The sequence below is a fragment of the Filicampus tigris genome, chromosome 7 (assembly GCF_054856515.1).
Source record: "Filicampus tigris isolate MCC_2025a chromosome 7, RoL_Ftig_1.0, whole genome shotgun sequence".
NCBI classification, from domain to species: domain Eukaryota; kingdom Metazoa; phylum Chordata; class Actinopteri; order Syngnathiformes; family Syngnathidae; genus Filicampus; species Filicampus tigris.
The window spans coordinates 5,807,667-5,830,218 of NC_141223.1; the positions used below are offsets into that span (position 1 = coordinate 5,807,667).

Here is a 22,552-nt window from a genome sequence, read left to right on the forward strand (position 1 = left end):
AGTAATCTTTATTAACATCAAAAACACTCTTTGTTCGGAGTGGAAATTACATTCAAAATACAGAATGTCCAGCATTTTCATTTTCTTTGAGTTTTGTGTAGTACATTCAATACAATATTGTATCCGAAACCCCTCAAAAGATAGACCTGCTGAAAATATACAGTAGAAAAAAACATATACAAATATCATCCCAGATCACATTTGACTGTAAACCAATGGCGGACCTCTCCTATTTGCAAAGAGGTCTGATGAACATGGAGACATGCAGCTGGTGCTTGAAAAGGAATGGAATCCATTTGATTCATGACTACGATTATTGGTACCATATTTGTTGCCACATTTATCAGTACGGTATGAAGATTCCCTTGGAGCCCCCCAGTGGTGAGCAGTCAGGATCAGTAAGTCTGTCTTTGTTCGCCCCAACACGAGAAGAACTGACCTACATTAACAACCTTAATTCAAATATTTGTTCCTTGAAATTGTATGAATTCATTCCCAGCAGTCTGTTTGCTTAATTTAGTAGCATTTCTGTTGGCTGCACTGCTGTTAGTACATGCATGTAAATGTTTTTTTTTTTTTTTTCTCCGTCCAATCAGATTTCAGCTTCTATGTGTTGTCATGTCAATCTGACATGATCTTCAGAATCATTACTTCTAGCCAATGTAACTTAAATAATATTAACAACAGGACTGTTTCTTTAATCATAGAACATATTCTGGAAAAAAAAAATACGTTTGGGTTTACTTTCCCTTTAAAGCAGTTTTGAACTGCTATAATACAGTATATCTACAGTGCTTTTCTCCGGTTTCTCCGTACTCAGGCTAACCACAGATCACCCCAACATCCTCTGCATGTGAACAGTTATGCTTCCCAACTCTGGATCGCTTGCACTCAAGCAGCGACCTCTCGCCGCCCTCGCACTCCACGTCATCCAAGTAAATCCTGACGCTGCGATCCGCCTGGCCAAGCGCGGCCCTCTTCATAATAGCTAGTGCCGTCCTGAAGCCGAGCTGTCGACACACCACCGCACCCGCCTTAGTGGTGAAAAGGTCGTCGCACACTGTCCCCCACTCCCCACGGATAAAGATCTCAACTCGGCCTCGGTCCGACAGACCATCTGCGCTTACCAGACGAACTGAGCCGACACGCATCCTTCCATTTCCTCTTACTCTTGTATAACTGTAACCTCTGCCTCCTTCCCTGGGCCTCTTATTCACTTGGTTACCTTCATGCCCCTCTGTGTTGTCCGTCTTCTCTCCTAACCCAAGCTTCGGTTCCTGTGTTTTTGTCTGAGGGGTATTTATCGAGGGTTTCTGGGGTTTAGAAGATGTGGGCTTCGGCCTCCAATATGGTGGCCGCGGGGTTGTCCACCTCCTTGGATGCTCATAACGCGCAGTGGTCACAGCTTTGTGGGTTTGCTTTGTCGACAGAGGTGGTGGAGGAGGCTGTGGGAAGGTTAATGGTCGGGAAGCGGAAGTAGGATAGGGTTGAGGGGGTCTCATGTGTCTCCTTGTCAAAGTGGCAGTTGGGGTTTGAGTCCGAGAGGAGGCTGCGGTGTAGAGAGCCGAGCGATAACCTGAGGGAGAGACAGAATCACCCTCTTTACTTAAATACTGGTAGCTTTAAAAAGAAACGCTTGATCATTGCTATCGCACCTCACTGACGCATTACAAAGCATAACATAGCTGAAGGAGGACACGTAAACACAGACACACAAGGATCATTGTCCAAACTGAGGCTGATGCAGAAATATTTATTCCAAATAAATAATGCCAATGTAGCTGCTTTAAATTAAAGTAGTGCAAATTTCAACATAAAAAAAGGCACAATTTATACAACATGCTTGAGACTCGTGTTGCAGCCAAAGGTTAGCGCACAGTTAAGTGGCAGCACTGTCAATTAATCGAATGACAGAAAAGCAGTTGGAAAACATTGCAGTTGAATATTAATTGTGTTAACGATAATATTTCAACTAGTTCCTGCTAATATTGAATCATGAAAATTCAAGCATTATCTTCTGATTAGCAGAATTACATGTCTGCCATTGTTTTATTGAGTTGTGTGCAAAGAAAAGTGGCAATTAAATATATTTTAAAGACCCTGTAAAGTGAATTCAGGGATTTTGTAGGAGTAAGAATTACATTGACACTGTAAAGTGGGATGTGGTTTCAAGGCAATCAGTGGACACAGCCACGGCACCTGAGAGCTGAAATAACAGCTCAATTTTTCATGATTTTGAAGCCTCATTTTACAATATTATTGATTTTTTTTTTTAAGCATTCAAATTTAGCAGCCGCATGAGCAACACTCTTTGCTGCTGTGTGTCACATTTAGAAGACACTTATTTTCACTTTACAGGGACTTTAAAAAAAACTGTTATTCTACATTAAGATATATCAGTTTAACTGAGAATAATTGAAGTTATTCAATTATTCATATATATATATATATATATATATATATATAACATTTAAAATTGAAGTTCATTATGTTGTTTTACAACAAATAGATTCAACATTCTGTGCAATATGAACCAAGCGTCTGAAATTCTTAATCAGATTTGAGTCACGATCATTTTAAATATACCCTGAAACACATTAAATCACAAACAAAAAGTGTAAATCAAAATTGGGGAAATTCCAAGTTCAATAAATATATCACCGAAAGAACACCATCTATGACGTGGCTTCAAAAAATCACTAACGATTCATATTAATTCATAATTTACTTTTTAAATATATCCTTGGAATAGGCCTCTGTGGTTTGTCTTTCTTTTATTTGTTAGCAAGATAGATAGCAGCTGGGCTGAAATTGCAAACAACTAACATTTTCAAATTTAAGAAGCAGCCCATGATTAATAGCTAATAGCTTCTTAAAATGGAAAGAGCGGTGCAGAAGAAAACGCCCGGTGTGACACTGATGTGCACGGCTCGACTGGTGGACTGAACGTTAGTCCTAACGATGGACTTGTTTTGGTTGACGGGTGTACCAGTAAGCCTACCGGTGGATGTAGCTTTGACCACAGTGGCTGCCAAGGTGGTGCGAGCCATTGTTGATGGTGTTGTTCTTATCATTGTTGGGGGCGTCCATTTTTGTCTTCTTGTAGGTGTAGGTGTTGGGGGTTGGGGCGAGGGTTTCCTTGTTCTTGGTGACAGTATTGTAGTTTTTCTTGTTGTTTTTCTGGTTGGTGGTATTTTCCGTGTGGTTGTCGTGGGCGCAGGTGTGGTTGTCGGTTTCTTGTCGATGACAAATTCTGCCGAAAATAAAAGCAATAAAGAGTGACACCGTTATCAACCGGCCGGTATAATATAATTTCATACTTGGATTGACTGATTGGTACACAACCTATTAAAGCGGAAGTCAACCCAACATTTTTCTTTGCAAGAATATGTTCTATGCAGCCCAGCTAATCTAAATTTGATGTTCTGATATTGTGTTTGTGGAATAAGAATTAAGCAGTAAAATCCACCTGTTTTTATCCCTCTCGGGGGGCGGCCATTTTGTCACTTCTGTCGACTGAAAATGACATCACTTTATCCACTTTATGTCATATTCACACCAATTGTAATCAGAATGCCGCGTTCAGACTAGTGGGGGCGCATATACCATATTATTGTAAAGGAATATTTTGGGTTGACTTCCTCTATAAGGTCTTTCAACGTGGTTCCACTAAGATGTGCAGTACATTTCTGCACACTTCAGTTGGGCATGTTGCAATTCAGATGTGTTAACACTCATTATACATGCTTGGTGTGTGAAGATGTGATGCTATATGGCACTAGTTGAACCAGGTTCTTAAGTAGTGACATCAAACCATATCAGGAAGAGGCCATGTAATACAATTTTTTTTAAAGAAAGAAAAGAAATATGACACGGTGCAGTGCAAGTGCTGACAATACCTGCGGTTGAAATCCAGCATTGATTCTACTCGTTAAATCGCATTGTAACGTGGAAGACGGCAGACAATTACAGTATCAATCGACTAATCAATGGCCAGCAGTGTACCTAGCTTTGTCTTCCACTGCAACCAACAACAAAATGGAGGGTTACTAAAACGTGGGACCGTTCTGATTCACCCTGAAACAAATACTGGAACCCTTTCAGAACGGAACTCAATAAAATCAACAAGTACTGTCTGGTGAAAATTGAATTTTAGATAAAACAGGTCAACTAAAATAAAAAGCAAGGAAGGAGTTGAAGGGGGAAGGGGTCTCTGTCATGTGAAAAACACTTATCTCCATTTTTTTTTCATTTTCTTATTTTTACATGAATCATGTTTCCGCGTTACAGACATCGCATTGAAGTGAAAATTAATAAAGTTTCCAAAATTGGAGATAAGTGTTTTTCACAGGACAGTGATGATATGTGAGTGTCGGAGATTAAGCTTACCTTCTTCGGGATGGAAGTGAAAAAGTTTTCCCTTTATCTTTACTGGGGTGGGCTTGATGGCACATCTACCTGGTGCTGCTCGCCTACGAGAAGGATGAAGACAATCATGTAAAGTATTTATGTAGTTTGAGCTTTCGGTGTGTTTTTCTATTGTATTAATTGATTCATTGTGGATCAATCCGACAATGGAGTTCATTAAATAATAATACATAGTAATATCACACATTGCAGCTGAAAAAAATTGATATTTATTTTGATACCAAAAACAGGGAGTTGTCATTAAATTCACTAAATGTGGTGGCACAGACTCACAGCCGATCTTGATGAGACACAAAAAAGCAACAAATACTGTCCAAATGCCTTAAACTGTAATGGAAGGTGTGTGACAGTGCTCACCTGGAGGGATCCACTATTTTATAGATAACTCCTGCTCTGGCTGTTGCCCTTGGGGAACCCGTAGCAAGAAAGTACAATTCACCTTAATGGACATGAAATAGTGATAGTGAGACAAAAATAATTAAATTCAACACTAAAATGTATTTACTGCTTCTGTCAACGGAGTCGTTTTGACATAAAATTGGTTGCTGAAGGTTATCAGAAAATGGGTTGCTCTGTGCTATCTGTTGAATGTCAGTTATAGCAATCAAAATGAATACAGTATTACCTCAATATAGAACATCAAGTCTTTAAAGTTTACAAAACATCATTTGAGTTTTCATGCCCAGCAGCAGAGCACTGAAAATAAGTTTCAATTTGATGGTATGACCTTTGTCTTCAGCTACATTGGCTATCATCAGACAGTTTCAAAATGGATATCAATGTTGTGGATCGGGCCAAATGTCATTGTTTTATAGGGCTGAGAAATAAGTACAATTCTACTTCAGTTAATAATCTTGAGCCGGCCCGCACTACATTTACATAGTCCACAAATAGCCAGAAACTAATTTAGGTACACCCTAATGGTGTCAGAGTGCTTACCCGCCTCATCCTCCGCAAAAGAAATGATGTATTTATAGTAGCTGTTGATGAGTTTGGGGAACCTGCACGTCTGGTCTCTTGCCATACAGATCTCATTGTACTGCCATTCGCCTGTTGCCACATTCTCCGTCAAGGACATCAGGCGCCTGGGAAACAATACACATAATTCACGAATCAAACACACATTCCAAATGAATTGAATCTAAGGGCTGCAGAGACATTTCTACATGAAAGCTTGGTAGGAGTGCGCACCCACTCATGAAGTCCCCAAAGATGTAGAGTCCATTCAGGTTGGGCATCTGGCAACCTCTGTAGATATATCCCCCCGTCACTGATTTGCCCAACTTATGGGGGTAGGCAAAGATAGGCAAGATATCATCTGTGTCACATAGAGCACAACTGTCATTAGAGAACAGTGTTCTAATAGCTACAAAATGTATTCATTGACACTCAAAGAGCAAAATATTTGCTTAGAATGAAAAGTCATACTTTACTGTGAACATTATTGTTTTCAATCGTTAGTTCATTATATAGTTTATCTATTCATCCATTTTTCTATACACTTGCCCTTATTCTGTTGATAACTTTGAACAAGAGGCAGAGTACACTCTGGATTGGCCGCCATTCAGTCACAGGGCACATACATACTGTACATGCAACCATGCACACTCAAAGTGTCATTTAAGGACAAATTAAAGTATTTATTTAATGTAAAATCCATGTTTTCAAAAGCCCACGCAAGGACAGGAAGAACTGTGCTGCCCTATATACAGCAGTAAACAGAATGTTCCAGATTGGGTTTGGATATTGCAATGTGAGATTGTTAATAATAGATGAGTAGCTTTTTTTCTTGCACTGAAAGCTAATTGAATTGAATAATTTTGAGTTTTCCAGCGCTCTATATTTAGTGACAGTGGAAAACTCGTCGATGGTTTGCAGCAGTTTTCTGTGCTGCACTGTTCTGGTAAACAACAGAAAAAGTGAAATAAAGTCCCCTCACCCAGCGATGAGTTACGGCAGAGTCTGCGATCGTAGCAGCTGAAGCCTTCTTTTGCCCTCCATCCATAATTGCCTCCTTAAAACACATGACATTGTTCATGGAACATCTTTTATAAAATGACATTTCATTTCTTCATGATGAAAAAAGTTGTCTGTATTGTTTGTCTGTATTATTTTATTTACAGTATATACTGTTGCTATCGATCTTTATAGCTAGCTAGCTGTCTAGCTGTCTAGCCATGAAGACACATATGTATCTAGCTATCTATCTTTATAGCTAGCTAGCTGTCTAGCTAGCTACAAAGATAGATAGATAGATAGATAGATAGATAGATAGATAGATAGATAGATAGATAGATAGATAGATAGATATGTTTTGAAAATCTTATTATTCCATATATCATTTTGGAGAGCTTCCGCATTGTCGAATGTGAGGACGGGAATTTGGGGAGCGGGAAAAGGTTTCCACATAAAAGCATATCACTACTACGGTATATGAATGACCAAAGTTGCTGATTTAGAGCAGCTGTGGAATAAGCTCTCTAATTGGGTATGGTGGTCTGATTCTGAATGCGTGTTTTTAAAAAAAAAGCGCTATCGTTTGGATAACAATGGAAAAAAACATTTCAAGGTACCTTTGAGAATGAGGTCTATTTCCTCATATTTGTTCTGGCCTACATCACCACAAAACATCCTGCCTCGACCATAGCCTGTCTTCGCGTCTCCACGGTCAATAGAGCAACGCCACATGTTGCGCACACCATAAGCATAGATCTCTGTGAGGGGACATTTACACATGCAAATGAAAAGGGCTAGAATTTCATGCAAATAGACTAAAACCTCGATATAATTCCAGGAGTAAATACACATTTTCAGATCAATTAATGAATCGACACGTTTGCATAATTAGTATAAGACTGTTAAATATGTACCTGGGAGGCTCCCCTTCTCTCCTAGAAACGGGTTGTCTGAAGGGATGCTGTATGGGGCACCATCATCATTGTTGTTAATATCAACGCGTAGCACCTTGCCAAGGAGGGTTGACCTACGAAAGTAGTGTTATTTTTAGAGTGAGAGAATATAAAATGTGTCTTCAAGAGTTTTTTTTATACTTTAACAAAACACGATTTCCATTCCTTGCATTGAACCACCCGGCAACAATCAACACAATTCAAACTGATCTCTTGGACTGAATAATCAAACCGGTTTCAGTAGACGGCAGCTACCACTTCTAATAGCTTTTACTCTCTCTTCAATCTGCCCTTCTCACAACCGTCCAAATACCAAAGTGTGGCAGCCCGCAATGTGTAGTGTCAATATTAGACTTGGCCAAGTGTGCCCTCCTTCATTCCCCACAGAGTTAAACTGCGTGTCAACACAACCACTCAGAGACAGCTAAACTGTAGCTGTCTGGCGAGGTGGTTTCAGGTTGCAATCAATGAACCACTAAAAAGATGCTAAATGAATGCTTTTATTCGAGGGGTTCATCACACCGAGATTGGTAATAAAGAAGATTATACTGCACGAAGATGAAATATGTCTATTTTTTTCCAAACTAGTATAATTTCAAGAGTGAGTCGTACTTGTTTCGGTTGCCATTTATGATGCAACTGTTTTGTGACATTATTCTTTAAATACGAGCATATGAGTCATAGCCACATTGCTTGCTTTTGGCTGCAGTCACTCTGGATTAATCATAGTGAATGATGACATCTAATAGCATTCATTGGTTTTTAAATTACATACTGTAACATGGAAATAAAAACACCCATAGGAAACATAGTCTATTAATCGACTAGGTCATGCTTTTTACGTGATTGCAGAATTGTTGATTTCAAAACAGGGTAGGAAATTCTGTGCCCAGCCAAGTCTAGTGCAAAGTGCGGTCTAATTGTGCACATAGGTGGAGTTTTTTTTTTACTTCTGATATTTTCGTGGACACGTGCAGGTGGATACGAGCCTTTGCACCGTTATGGGAGTGAACACTGAACTGCAAATGAGCCCGCTATGCTGCTTAACCGTGACAGCTCACCATACATATCTGGGATTTCCCAAGCCAACTTTATATGATCCACCGGTGGAGGTCTGCTTGCAGTTCCTAATAAACATACACGCCTCAAACTGCCGCAAGACTCGAACAACTCTGTTTCTTCTTCTGCCATGGGGAGGATTATCAGAGAGGAGCCACTTTGATAAGAGACGAATCAAGTCGGTTGTGCGCATGTCCACAATGGTGCAAAACGCCGTTGCGCGCCCGCTTGTACGTGTCTGCGAAAATACCAATACAAGGTCTTACCCGCCTCCGTGTAGATTTAGACTGCGCACGTCACTAGATTAGAAAAATAGAGGCTTTATACTAAACAATTATCCTTTTACTAATGCAAACAAATATATCTCTCACAACATTTGTGAGACACAGTGATTTGATAATACTCACTTGTTCTGCGAGTTGCCAAATTTTCCAAAGGGGTCCCCAGCTCGACCACCATCTCCAATGAAGATGTACAAATATCCGTCATGGCCAAACAAAAGCTGGCCCCCATTATGATTGGATGCTGGTTCTACCAGCTCCAGGAGGGTTCTTCAGTGAGAGGTGAAAACAACAACATGAGCTTGAGTCTGAATTGTTCATGTGCAGATCAGCACTCAGTGTACAAATATTGCCCAAAATAATAACGGATACCCGCTCTCACCTCTCTGAGCTATGGTCAAGTTGGTTGTCATCATATGCTGACAGTGTAAACTCGCTAATGCGTATCCTCTCCTCCTTCTTGATGGACACCGAGTAGTAAACATAAGCTTTTCTCACAGTGGTGAACCTTCACGTAAGTAAGACATGCAAATCAAACGTATATCCTGGAGGATTCATATTTGTAATAGAAACTTTACAGATGAACCTGAAATGTGTTTAACTGCAAATCGGCAAAAGTAAGGAAACCCTTGAGTAAAACTCTGATTTTAACAGTTAAGCTTACCTTCATGTTTTTGAACAATTCTATTTGGAAATAGTTTCAGGAAGGCCCTATTGCGTTCCAAACTGGCACTGCCTACTGCACAGTGATTATTTCATTTGGAAGAACTCGATTGGAACCTAACGTCAACAGCATCTTTGGGATGAACTTAGTCTAGAGATTTGGACATTCAGGCCCCTGTGTCCAACATCGGAGACCACTGTCTTCACAAATGTTCTTCTTGATGAATGGATAAAATCAAAGCTGGGCATTTTACTACAAATTGAGCGGCCGTTATTCATCATCCGTCTGCAGCGTGGGTACCCTTCCGTTGTCCGTATATACTGTAGGCCGGTCCGCCTCTAATTTTAAACGGGCGTCTGTCTGCGATTCTGTTTAAACTTTTCACTCGGAAGCCTGTTCTCAGCATTGTACCTTACTAAAATCTGTTCGCCAAGCAACAACAATTCACTATTTTCCGCGCCGCGCTGTCCATCGAAGCCTCGTCGTGAAAATAGACTAATGTTGGACTAATGATGAATGGCTGACTAAATAAAGGGGCTTCCGTCTATGCTTAGTCTGTCTATTTAAAAATGTTTCCCATCATCCGTCAATCGTCAGCAAAATGGACATCCATCAGTGACGGATACACCGACCGGTCCGTCACGTAGACGATCTGCCCAGTTCTGGATAAAAATTCGCGCAGATTTTTGTCAGAGAGTCACTCAAGATGTGAGGAAGTTGTTATAATGGGGACAGCTCCATATTTTCTTCAATCGTCAGTGCTCGAAAGGTGAGGGAGTACCGACCTTGGATGCAGGGCTATGCACAGGAATCCTCTCTCGTCTCCAGCCCAAGGTGATGTCAGGACAGCCCGAGTGAGGTTGAGGAACGGACGGTCGATCCTGGAGCCGTTGGGCAGGTAGACCCACACGTAGCCCAGCTGCTCAGCCACGAAGAAACGATGTGTTCCGTCATCTGCGTGGATCATAGCCACCGGGTTCCGGAGCCCGTTTGCAACTTCCTGCAAGCATATCTCCAGGCAGCCCTCGGCGTCCTCTCGAACCAAACCCAGGTTAGCATTCAGTTCTGCAGTTGGGCAAAGAGGAGTGTCATGCTCTCAACAATGTGTGCATATCACAAAAATATTTTCAACTATATCCAAGCAATTCCTCAATGAGGACCGATTGCTCGCCTCCCAAGCACACGTGAAGCTTTATGACAATCTGACTTTTTTTAACCGTCATCTTTTGTTGTTGTTGTTGTTAGGAGACCTAATCCTTTTCATTTGCCGTGTTTTGCTTGTGATTGCATTACAGGAATGTGACAAGATACTTGTTCTGGCATATCCTCATTCAGTTTCCGCATGTCCACAATGCTGTTTGATTCTAACTGTGCTTGTGTTTGTGTGGGCATACCTGCATTTGTCAAGACATTAGGGTAGCAATACTGTTTGTCCTTTAGCTCCAGAAATTCACAGAAGAGTCTGTGATCTTCCTCGAGTGTGGCGGTCAGATTTGCATACTGCCTCGGATTCCACTGGTCCTCCAGGAGGAGACTCAGTGTGTATCTACACTGGTTCCAGTAGTCATTGCAATAGTTGCCGCACAGACCAGCCAATATGCGCATGGGTGTGTTTGCATCCTCTGCGTCATACAGGTGGGCAGCGTATGGGGAACACTCCTGCACAGGGTTAGAAATGTACATTTAATCAATTACTTGACAATTATAAAATATGTTGCACTGAAATTGACTGAAATACCAAAGTGTATCCCACAGGGTTTGAAGAGAATTGTTGCGATGAAGAAGATAGAATGCGATATAATCGGCTCATTGGTTTATTGCATTCAGACTTTTATTGACATTATTTGTCAGCGCTTTCCCCCAAAAATAATTCCATGAGAAGTTCACCAACATGGTATACCTAGCAGCTCACTTTTCAGCTGTTTTTCAGCTAACTCAGTGATGTCATCAGTTTGCATCAGAAAACTTGGCTTCATGCTACAAAAACAATGATTGAATGAATGACCTTATTATGCTATTTATATTACATTATGCAAACAGAACACTGCAAACAGCTGTGGCAGAGAAATACCTAAATGTTGATTTTGGATGTTTTCTTTCCACTAGGCTGAACAAGGACAAAAAAGCTCAATGTATCAAACCTGAAGTAGACATTGACAATATTTTTGTGTCTTAATGTGGTCAAAGATGATTCCCTTAGTTCTCTAAAGAAAACTATATTAAGATACTGTTTTGGCTAGCTGGATGTCTTTGTTCGTGCTAAATGAATAAGCACTGCAGTCATGAGTAAATCTGACAATATACCGTGGTTGCTCTCAGAATTAAAAGTTAGCAACGTACTGCACATAAATAGACGATGTGTGTGTTTATTTCCCTGCAGCTGCCTCACCAAAGTCCAGCCAGGGCTTTGGTTAAACAGCTCGTGTTTGTGTGTGCGTGCGTTTGCGCTTGTGGACGTGTAGCATGGTATAAATGGATCAGAGACGAGGTTCAGCCGGTTATTAAGTCAAAACCACTCTCTCAACCACACCCAAAATGGTGAACGAAAGGCACATGAAGACACAAAATCCAAACCATGGTGTGGTTGAGGCTGGGAACTGGACTATCCTTTTCTGACAAGAAAAGACTATATTTCACGGTTGTTAAATTTGATTGATGACGCTTTTGGTGAAGTGCTTTGTCATATTCATTTGCCCAGGGAAAAGCAAAATTGTATCATCGTCTGAGTGTGTACCTCCCCGGTTTTTTTTTTTTTTTTTCATTAGGGAATGTGGAATAGGTTGATATGTTTGTAGAGTACCTATGATCTCACATGAGCCAAAAATTGAATAATTGGCCAGTAGGACACTCAAGCATCTATTAATTAACTGAAATGCAAAATAAAACACAGAAGCCAGAAATGGAAGACAACCATAATCATCAAATACTGTATAATTAGATTACCTAAGAAAGCCGAGTTGTGAATTCAGCCCATGATGGAGGAAATTAAATTTTCTACTTAAAATTGTTCTACTATTGAAAAATGGAAAAAAAAGTGTATATGTGCTTCAGTGACTCCCAAGCTGTTGTCAGATGTTGGTCAGGCATGTGCATATTCTTTATATCTGATTTTTAAATAAACTCTTTGCTGGAGAATCAAATTTCACAGCAGCACTGTGTTTGACAATTATTATATTAGCATTTTTGTTGTGACTCCTACATGTACCGGCCAAACAAATAAATAACAATTAAAAACTAACTAGCCATTTTCACAAAGTTTTTAGCATTTACAAAAAAATGACAATCAAAAACTTAGACACACAATTAGACACGTTTAACTGTTTGTGGTTTTGTGACCATAAACGTACCATAACTCAAGTGAATGCGACAATCTTTTTTTTTTTTTTTTTTTTTTTCGGAAATTAATTCAATTCAGGGTATAGGTAATATAGTAACACATATCAGTGGATTATTAATAACATGCGGAAACTGTAAATGCATATTAATAAAAGTGCAGCGGCTACCGTGGTTCTCCTCAGCAGCGGTCCTATTTTTTTTCCACAATCATTTTAATTTCAGGGTTGGATTAAACGCACAAACACATGCAGACAGAGATCCTATCACAATAGAGAGTTTCTATTGTGGTTGTATCAACATCAGTTTATCTCCTGCGTAATGTATTTGTTATCTAATTTAAAATCTTTTCTTTGATTTCTTCATCCCTCGAGGAGGAAATTAAAATATCCTGTTCCCCGACCAGAAGAGGATGTGGATGTTTGTTTGGTCCATGAAGTTTGTGGGGGGATCTCTTTCACTCTCACTGATATCAGTGCCAGGAGTCTCCCACAGTGTTGCTTGGAACAGGGACACTCAGTGTAGTGCCTGCATCAAAAGAAATGTATCCAGGAAGTGGTCAAACTTTACCTCAGTGGGCCTTCTTTTAAGTCTCCATCAATACGTAAGTGACAAACGCGTGAGGGGGGGGATCTGGACACATGTTTGAAATAATAAATAACATTTTTTCGAGCTCCGCTAAAACTCATTTCACCGCAGAAGCACTGTGCTGCTTCAAGAGCACCTCTGTAATTACCGAAGTGTTCGAAACCTGTACTTTAGGAGTCACAAGATATGTCATTGTCCTAACATCACGCACTTTTTATTTTCTGTGTTGTCCTATCAGAGGTTTATGTGCCATTCTTTAGCTGAGCGAGGCGCCTTTTAATTCACACTTCTGAGTTGCACAACCAGGATTCAATTATGCAATCGGCAGGCGGGACTAGCTTCACGGCTCGCTGTGCCAGGAAGCAAGTCGTGGGAGTTTGAGCGCTTGCAAGGCTCCAAATAGGACGTCTCAGGCCAGAAAAGAGACCTAAATGTAGCCAAGCGGAAATGGACAGCTGTTTATTAGGGTTGCGAGTCCTCTGTGAGGAAATTGCAGCAGGCTGGTGCAGTGTGAGTCATTGTTTTCGAAATAGCTTTAAGTGCTACTCATTCAAACCCCGTCTGCTGCCTGTGAAGTTAAAGTAACGTGCGTGTTGATGTGGTCATTTAGTCCTCGAATGAGAATGAGCACACTTGAAAGGTATAGACCAGCGTAGTTCCGGAAAACATTACACTGAAAGTGTATGTTGTGGCTTCTTTTATGTGACAATACAAAGTTACACTAAAGTTTGTTCAGATCACGGTTTGTTTTTCTTGGAAATATTGCATTTATGTGGGATCAAAATCCATATTTCTAGCACCATAATCTTTTATGAAATTGCGATTTAAATCATCACCAAAATAATCGTGATTCATATTTTTTTCATAATCTCATAAATCTCTCATAAATGTATCTCTCATGCGTAGGGGCATGGTGTCATGCAGATGTATTTTTTTTTGGGGGGGGGGGGGCAATTACACAACACAATTTGAGGACATGAAGATTGATATCATTTTGGAGACTCTAAATTGCTGATAGGTGTGAATATGTGTTAGTTCAATATGTGCCCAACGACCAATTCAGGGTGTACACCACATCTGGCCCAAAGTCAAAGTCATCTCACATGCGACCCTAATAAGGACAACATAGAAAATGGATGGATAAGTAAACATTTTTTTTTTATTTATTCAAACTACTATTACATGCTTATTACAATGAGAGAGTGCGCACAAGTGCGTTCGTCTGTTGTTTTATGTCTTGTATTCCTTTGTGGTATGATCATATGGCCAATTCACTATCGTCTATTCAATAGTCAGCATAATCACAATGTAGCGTATCCGATGCTTACCTGGCAGAGGATGCTCCGTATGTACTTTCCACAGGTGACATAACCAGAATGATCAAAGTGCTCCATGATGGAGTAAAACTTGACTGACAACTGATGATCTTTTTCATCATCACAGCATCCGAATTTGGCATACTCCTTGCAGAAGAGCAGCGGCTGCTGGGGCTCGAACGGAGGCTTGTAATCCAAACACTGAGGATGACAGCCACCCCACCCCGCTTGGGTGAGCAGCAGAAGCACGGTGAGAAGTCGACGAGGCGGGAAGTCCCATCCCGGGATCTGATGTTGGTTCAGGCTGCATTTTGGTAAGGTCATTTTTTAATTTTTTTTTTTTTTAAATACAGTTCAGTAGGGTTTGACTTGCTAGTAATGTGGTGAGTTAGTACAGCTTGTCGAGGCTAAGTGCGTGGTGTGAAGTGAGACGTAATTAAAAACACAAATGTGACGTGAACAGACGTCATGAGAAATTAGGCATATTTTAACAGTAACATTTAAGTTAGATCAACAGACAACTGTCAATCATCGGAGTTTTGTGCGGATGTACGTGTGCGTCAAACACACTGACCGCTCATCACACCTGTTTGCAAATTGTCCGACAGCGCACTCAGGTTAAGTGGGAAAAATACCCCCACATATCACACCTGTATGACAAGTTATTTAAGGGTTAAAAAAAAAAAAAGAAAAAAGTTTCCAGTCCAGTGATCCAGGTGCAGTGCTTCCTTTTGGAAATCTGCTGTGCGTCCGCCCAGGTAATTTGCGGTTGTTGCCCCCAAAGTCTTCAATGTGCCCCCAGAATGCGTCAATCGTTAATCTTCAATCTTGAAAAAAAAAAGTTTCAAATTGCCATCTCCGTCACATGACAAATGACCCAAAACAAAACATTTGCCGGATGCTGAGCGATCCTTACCAAAGCAACCACATGGTCAAGATGCAATCCAGCCTCGTAGAGAAGGTGCAAACTGTGCAAAAAAAGCAAACGATAGCTGCTTCAGCCAAATATTGCCGTCCGTCTTAAAAAAACGACGGGTCCCGTTTTCGTTTTCTCAGGACATGTGCTTGCTAGCCGCGGCGAGCGTCGAGCCTGCACGCAGACAGCAGGGGAGAGAGAGCTCCTTTCATTCAGACATGGAGCGAGCCACGCTACAGCTCACTTGAGGTCCCTCCTTCTTTGCGTCTTTCCTCCACCTCCGTCTCGCTTCGATCCCTTTGCTCGCCTACAGTACAAAAGGCACACGCATTCCTTCTCATAGCATGTGGTCTACGTTGCCCTGAAGTTGCAACTTTTCAACTCGCCCTCCCCATTTCTACCCTCCTCAGCATTCCCAGACCTCCTCTCTCGTCTCTGTCATTTCCAGACAGACGCATTCACATGCGAGGGCGCGCACGCGCGCGTGTGAGTGACTGGCTGAGTGTCGGGCTGATGAATCCGAACGTGCCTTCGGAGTAGATGCCAATGGAGTCTTTATGCATTGGTCTTGTTTTTATTGGGGAAAGTGAGAGCGACACAGTTTTGCTTTTTACTGTCTGTTCTTTTGTAACTGCTGACATTTATTAGAATTGACAATATTGTAGTAGGTTGTGCAACGAGTTTGCATCTTGATGCACTGCCAAGTGTCCAACGTGTTTTCAGATGTGGACGTGGTCAACATTAACCAAAGGTTCTCGTTCTGTGCTTCATTTGGAATGACAAAACAGCATATGAATGCAAATAATAGCTGGAGCTTTTTTGTTGCACTTTCCAGAACGGATCGAAGAGCATTTACGCGTGTGCGGATATGGCGTGACCGTCTGGGTCTCGTTAAGTCGCCCGTCAGTGCCACCAAGACCTTATCTGACCGCCAGACACCTTATCAGTTTGCACCCCAAGTGATTCTTAATTCACGGCTTGGCGCTCACTTCATTCACTGGGAAAGGGGACGCTATTCTTCCATGATGTAAAACCACATATGCCCACGCTTCTAATGTGCTTACCCTCAGTCTGACTGAGCCGCTGAGTCACTGTTTTGGAAAAAAATAAAAAACACAAAATGCAGCTTAATAGTGGCTGTCGTTGATTTACTACTGTGATAGAGCCACATAAATGTCGCAGCTTACCAAAGTCAGGAGGTTGTGCAATAAACACACTTGCCAAATTGAACATCTACAAAATGGCCTGTTAGCATCGAACAGAGTGGCCGTGGTTATTAACTCCTTCACTGCCAGACATTTTCAGATCCTCTTTTACCCTAACGTTTGAAATCAATTGAAAAAAATATAAATAAATTCCTGGGATTGAATGGCTGGACTGTGAAAAGACAAAGACATTTGTCTTTGGCAGTGAATGAGTTAATAGACTATCAATGTAAGTATAAAGTGGAATATTAGAATAAATAAAACCGGTATGTTTTTGTTTACATTCATCAGTCATTGGCAGTGTAGCTCTGGTGGAGTTAGGGGGGGCGGGGCTACGAGTTGGCACTATTTTATAAGCTTGAACTCTCCAGGTGCCAGACCAGATAATTGACCTTTGGGTATTTTCCGCTTTTTTCCGGGAATGTTTTCTACATTTTACCGCATTCCCTGTAGGGAATATATAATGTTTTTTTAATCAGTGTTTTCTGAGGATTTTTGGAGGGTTGTTAAAAAAATAAGAATAAAAAAAATGTTGTGCAGACCCCCTCTTTGATATCCTTCTCCAAATCTATGCCCCCCAAAATGATTTGAGTAACTCTCTGCGGCGACCCCTGAAAGGACAAGACAAAAGCCACAACAATATTAAGATTGCACAATCATGCCATCCTCAAGGCTTCAAAATTATCCTTCACTTCACTTTGTGTGTTATCTTTTTTATTTTTCTCCCGAATGGTGTGAACTGCGCGTGCCTTGCAATACAACCTTGAATGCAAGTCATCGTATCTTCAAGATAGTGGCGAAGGTTTGTGACATCTCTGCTCAAGGTCGTAATCTGTTGTTTGGGAATATATTTCTTGATGTTTGTTACCACTGAGATCCTGCTGACCTCATAGATAGTATTTTACCTTGATAGACATTAAAATAAATGAGGGGGGGGGGGGAAACTAAAAGTATATTGAAAGTTAGTTTCATCTATATACACAAGTTATGCGTTCATGTTAAATTTTATCGCCCAATAAATAATCTGGCCATGGATGAAAGTTCATTTGACATTACACAACAAATTAGTGCTCCAAATATTTTGATATATTGTTATGTTTCTTTTCAATAATAGGGACTAAAGTGTGTTGAGGTTGAAAGGGCCACATTAAACTGGGAGAGGGGTTAATGTCCAAAAAAAGGCAGATATATTTTGACTTTCTTGGCCTTATATCTGAAATATTTTGTCTACAGATGCCCCATCTCATGTCAATATTATAACAAAAAACTGAATTGAATTGGGGGGGGTAAAAAATAACAAATACTTTGAATAACTTATGTGATGTGTTGGATAATAGCAATGTCTAGTACCTTGAACCTTTAACTTTCTATACAATTTTGGCCATTCCAGGTCAGTCATTTCCCTCCCTGTTCATCATTTAGACCCCCCAAAAAAGAATGGAATTAAACAAAATCCCATTAGTGCATCATCTACAAAAGCAAAAAGCCAATTAATAGGCAGATTGAAATGTTGAACTAAAATGTGAAAAGGAGGAGCCTGCCCTAAAGTAGCCCAAATTGTAGTCCAATTGAAATATTCCAGAAAATGCACTGCCTCAAAACTTGGAAGGTGGAACCTCCGTCAGCATATTCCGCAAGACTTGAGCAAATCTTCTATCAATCTATCCACAAGCCCACGAGTCGAATTCCACGTGTTTTGCTTCCTTTGCCTTTTTTTGTCTTTGAAGTTTTATGTGATGCCACCACAGTAGACTCCAGATGGTAACGAGGAAAGAGGCACACGTGGTCGTGTGTTCTGGACTCTCAGAAGAATGAAATGCCAAGTCAGCTTGCAAACGCCACAGCAACCGCATCACGTCACAGTCTGTTCAAATGTCGATAATTGAGTCATATAAATATGCAGATGATATGCAGACATGGTTTACAAAGTTTGTTTGGAACACCCCTGGACAGGACATGACACATCTCGAGCATCTGATGATGGTTGGGGAAAAAATGAAGCGTACCCACAAATAGCTCTTGCTTTTTCCTATTTGTTCTCTATCCAGCGTTTGTGTTTTACTCACTCTTGCGTAATGTGGGGGACACAAAAACATTCCCATAAATCAAAGGAAGACAAGCAAAGACAAATGACCCTCTCATCTCACTCACCTTGCTATTTTAATGAAGTTATTTTACAGATGATTCACAAAGTGCGTTGTCAGTAAAACAAAGTCTCAATGTAAAACATCATCAAAATCTAAAGACACTATTGACTTTGTCTCACTGCACGTGTAATTATGACGTTTAAGACATACGACAAAAACGTTGACATCCTCAGAAGCGCCGAGAAAAAAGTGAGATATTGTATTTTAATCATGCTCATTAAGTGAAATACACATGCATGGTGAGACATTATAACCAACCGCATTATTCACTTACTGTATGTCAGAGTGAACTACTTTATCACCACTGCATGAAAAAACAAGAACTCTTATCAAGGTGGTCAAAAATTATATATATATATATATATATATGTATATTAAAATATATAACATAATATATATTAACATGTACTGCATAGCTATGTAAAATTGGTTAATAGTTTGGTTGGCCCAATTACGCAATAATATTCTAGTGTGCTGTCAGTTGTTTATTCATAAATACGACTCAGCCATCGGGAAAGGCTCTTTGTTAACTTGTTGCGCTGCCAGACAACAATGTGTTCTTGGATCTCATTTGAAGAGACAAAAAAAAAAAAAAAACATGTCCATGGTCCCAAATAGTTCTGCGAGAGGACCAACGTCATGCATGGAGTCACTCTTTGTCCAGACCTTTTTGAGGAATGATGATGGATATCTGTTAAGTGGGGAGAAAGAAAGATAAGAATGCTCAGTTGGTCATGATGAAAAAAAAAATTAATTGTTGTGTTTTGTTACCTAAAAATGCAAATGTTTGTAAGTAGTTCTTGTTACCATGCTAAATACAGTCATCTGTGAAAACATGGAGGACATGTGCATGCATTGGGTGTTGTCGGTATGGTTTGCATTTATAAGGCTTTTAAGATGTCTCCAGCAAAGAGTATATGATAGGGCTGCTCGATTATGGGGGGGGAAAAAAAAAAAATATTATGATTATTTTGGTAATAAGTGAAATCACGATTATTCAAACAATCATTTGTTTTTGGTACAAAACAAGAAAATGTTTAAACGTAAAAAAATATCAAATATAAGTAAGTTCCTTTGGGATCGAACAAAATTTACAAAATTAGGTATTATAATTTTTTTTTTTTAAAGTGCACATCAAAATTCAAAAATGATTTCTTTGTGTAAACAAACAATGAGTTGGATGGAAATGAATATTAATAATTGTTTTTTACGGTTATTCCAATTTTGTAATCGTAGAGTGTAATAATCGTGATGAATTGAATTTCGATTAATTGCACAGCCCTAACATGAACTCTACCTTCGTGTCAACACTGACATAAGTTCATAGAACAAGCGGTTCTATCGTTCTATCTAAAAAGTCCACACACCCCTTTTCGAATGCCAGGTTTTTGGGATATTAAAATATGACACCCTATTAAATCATCTCAAAATCAATTCCAGCATTAATGTGAACCTGTACAACTCAATTCATATTTTTTTATTATCTTTTCAATGAAGAAGTCAAAACAAACAACTGAAATAATCTCAAATTAACGTGATTATGTTCAGAATTCATCAATCACATTTAAATTCGTGTTAAATGAAGTCAGCACTCAACAAAAGAGGAAAGCGCAGAATCTCGACCTGAAAGTGGGGACTCTGAATGTTGGGACTGTGACAGGAAAAGCTCGAGATTTGGTTGCAGCAGGAAGGCTAGAAACTTTTGGCAGGGCTCAAATTGTTTTACCGTGGTGTTGACAGGAAGAGAAATGGAGTAGGGGTTATCTTAAAGAGTTAGTTCAGAATGTCCTGGAAATGAAAAGACTGTCAGATGAAGTGATGCTGCTGAAACCTGGATTTGAGGGTGTTATGTTTAATGTAATTAGTGGTTATGCCACACAGTTGTGATGTGAACTAGAAGAGGGAGAAAAATTCTGGCAGGAGCTAGACAAAGTAGTTCTGAGCATCCAAGGCAGGGAAAGGCTTTGGATTGGTGCAAATTATAATGGATATGTTGGTGAAGGAAACGGGTGTTGAAGAAGTAAAGGGTCAATTTGGAATCCAGGGACCTTGGAGGGACAGATGGTGGTGGACTTTGCCAAAAGAAACTCGCCACATGTACTGTAAATATTGTCTCTTAGTGACATCTCCAACAACTGGCCTTGCAAGTGCAATACATTTTCGAACCATCAATTTTACTTTCTATATTTTGCGGTCACGACATGGGCATGAGCCTATCCCAGCAGACTTTGTGCAAGAGGCAAAAAATATTATATTCAAACCCGGAAACTTTTAGTGCGAGGCTGACATACTGAAATGGTCCCCCGCGCCTCTTTTGTTGAATGCTAAGTAAACAAACATATCTACAGTACGTGAAATGTTTTTTTGTGCTCTCATGTTAACATGAACTTAAAGTGGAAATTAACCAAAACATATTTTTTTCAAGAATATGTTCCCAGCAGGCCCACTAGTTGAAACACGGCATTCTGATTAATATTGCGTTTGTGAAATATGAGTTAAGCAGCAAAATTCACCTGTTTTTAGCCATCTCAGGGGCGGCCATTTTGTCACTTCTGTTGACTGAACAGATGCTCGGGGCTTGAAAACAGGTGAGCTCTGATTGGTCGTAACCTGAGCCCTGAGCAACTGTGATGTCATTATCAGTTGACAGAAGAGACAAAATGGCCGCCCCCAGAGATGACTAAAAACAGGTGGATTAACTCTTATTCCACAAACGCAATATTCATCAGAATGCCTTGTTTCAACTAGTGGGCCTGCATAGAACATATTCTTGAAAAAAAATATGTTTGGGTTGATTTCCCCTTTAATCACCTTTTTCTAAAGAAAGCTAAATTTTTTGATACACGTTTAATGATGGTCCTGAATGTCAAACCGCTGGGGAACAAAGCAAAATTCCTTAGGAGTGTTCAACCGTAAGAGGAGCCGAGATGAGCTCCCACCGCTTCCCTGTCGGGTCAGCTTGCTGAGCCATTAAACTTGTTATGCTGCCGTCTTGAGTTTAGATCCGCTCTGGATGTTCTCTTTTTTAGTGACTTTCTGCATGGGAGCTTTGGCATGAAATGTAGAAATGATATGCCATGCGAAAACTGATGCAGCACTTTGTCATTAAAAAAAATAATAAACTCGATAAAATCGAGTTTGTCACGCTGTCGAAGGAGGAGTACACCAAAACCGGTGTTACAAACAGAAAGGTCATCATGAATTAAGTCATGTAAGATTTTCTCATCAGCGTCAATTAATTACCGACAACACTTTGAAGAGAAAATACAGTAAGTCACTGAACATGAAATGTTCACTTGCCTGATTTCGGTGCAGGCAGCATGTGTTCAGTTCCCACTCAGAGACACGGGGAATAAAAGTGTGGAAGGTTGTCTGTCTCTCTAAGATGGACTCGTGACCAGTCCAGGGTGTCAAGTGCCTCTCGTCCAAGTCAGCCGGGATAGGCTTGAGCTCCCCGCAGCATCCCTGAACAAAAAGTGCGATAGAAAATAGATGGATGAATAAAATAGAACATGCAGTATAAGGTCTGCCTAAAATACAAAATTAAACTAATCATGTCCACATATTATGTATTTATTAGGGATGTAACGATTCACTCAAGCCCCGATTCGATTCGATTTTCAGTTCCCGATTTTCGATTTGATTCGATTTTTTTTTATAAATCGCTACCATGCTTGTCTGTGTGCAGTATTGTGGTTCTGCAGCA

The 22,552-nt window shown here is 40.2% G+C and overlaps 2 protein-coding genes and 1 long non-coding RNA gene across 4 annotated transcripts in view; 1 reads left to right on the forward strand and 2 right to left on the reverse strand.

Moving 5' to 3' along the window:
• On the reverse strand, positions 1 to 15,940 carry LOC147144541 (HHIP-like protein 1). Its single transcript, XM_086035685.1, has 15 exons — positions 15,495 to 15,940; positions 14,591 to 15,405; positions 10,736 to 11,000; positions 10,127 to 10,406; positions 9,060 to 9,185; positions 8,804 to 8,947; positions 7,299 to 7,411; positions 7,002 to 7,142; positions 6,368 to 6,442; positions 5,620 to 5,746; positions 5,368 to 5,513; positions 4,786 to 4,867; positions 4,390 to 4,472; positions 3,002 to 3,253; positions 1 to 1,576 (listed from the first exon to the last, which is right to left on the reverse strand). The coding sequence occupies exons 2-15, from the start codon at positions 14,900 to 14,902 to the stop codon at positions 822 to 824; spliced, it is 2,901 nt and encodes a 966-aa protein (XP_085891811.1). The 5' UTR covers positions 14,903 to 15,405; positions 15,495 to 15,940; the 3' UTR covers positions 1 to 821.
• LOC147144542 (uncharacterized) overlaps positions 13,139 to 22,552 on the forward strand; it is a 27,847-nt gene continuing 18,433 nt past the window's right edge. The window contains exons 1-3 of one of the 2 annotated variants that reach the window (XR_015087455.1): positions 13,139 to 13,278; positions 14,706 to 14,892; positions 16,330 to 16,625. This is a non-coding gene — a long non-coding RNA (uncharacterized LOC147144542). Of the gene's footprint in view, positions 13,279 to 14,705; positions 14,893 to 16,329; positions 16,626 to 22,552 lie in introns of those variants that run through there. The other variant, XR_015087454.1, reaches the window with a different exon arrangement.
• LOC147144543 (uncharacterized protein C14orf132) overlaps positions 18,841 to 22,552 on the reverse strand; it is a 22,195-nt gene continuing 18,483 nt past the window's right edge. The window contains exons 3-4 of the mRNA XM_086035686.1: positions 22,147 to 22,311; positions 18,841 to 19,537 (exon numbers count right to left, since the gene is read on the reverse strand). The gene's annotated coding sequence lies outside the window, so the exon portion shown is untranslated. The remainder of the gene's footprint in view (positions 19,538 to 22,146; positions 22,312 to 22,552) is intronic.

Coding starts and splice junctions, on each gene's coding strand:
- LOC147144541 (XM_086035685.1), bottom strand. CDS start 14,902: ATGACCTTACCAAAATGCAGCCTGAACCAACATCAGATCCCGGGATGG. Junction 10,407..10,735: donor TAATGTCTTGACAAATGCAG/GTATGCCCACAC, acceptor GCCCAACTGCAG/AACTGAATGCTAACCTGGGT. Junction 7,143..7,298: donor AGAGAAGGGGAGCCTCCCAG/GTACATATTTAA, acceptor GTCCCCTCACAG/AGATCTATGCTTATGGTGTG.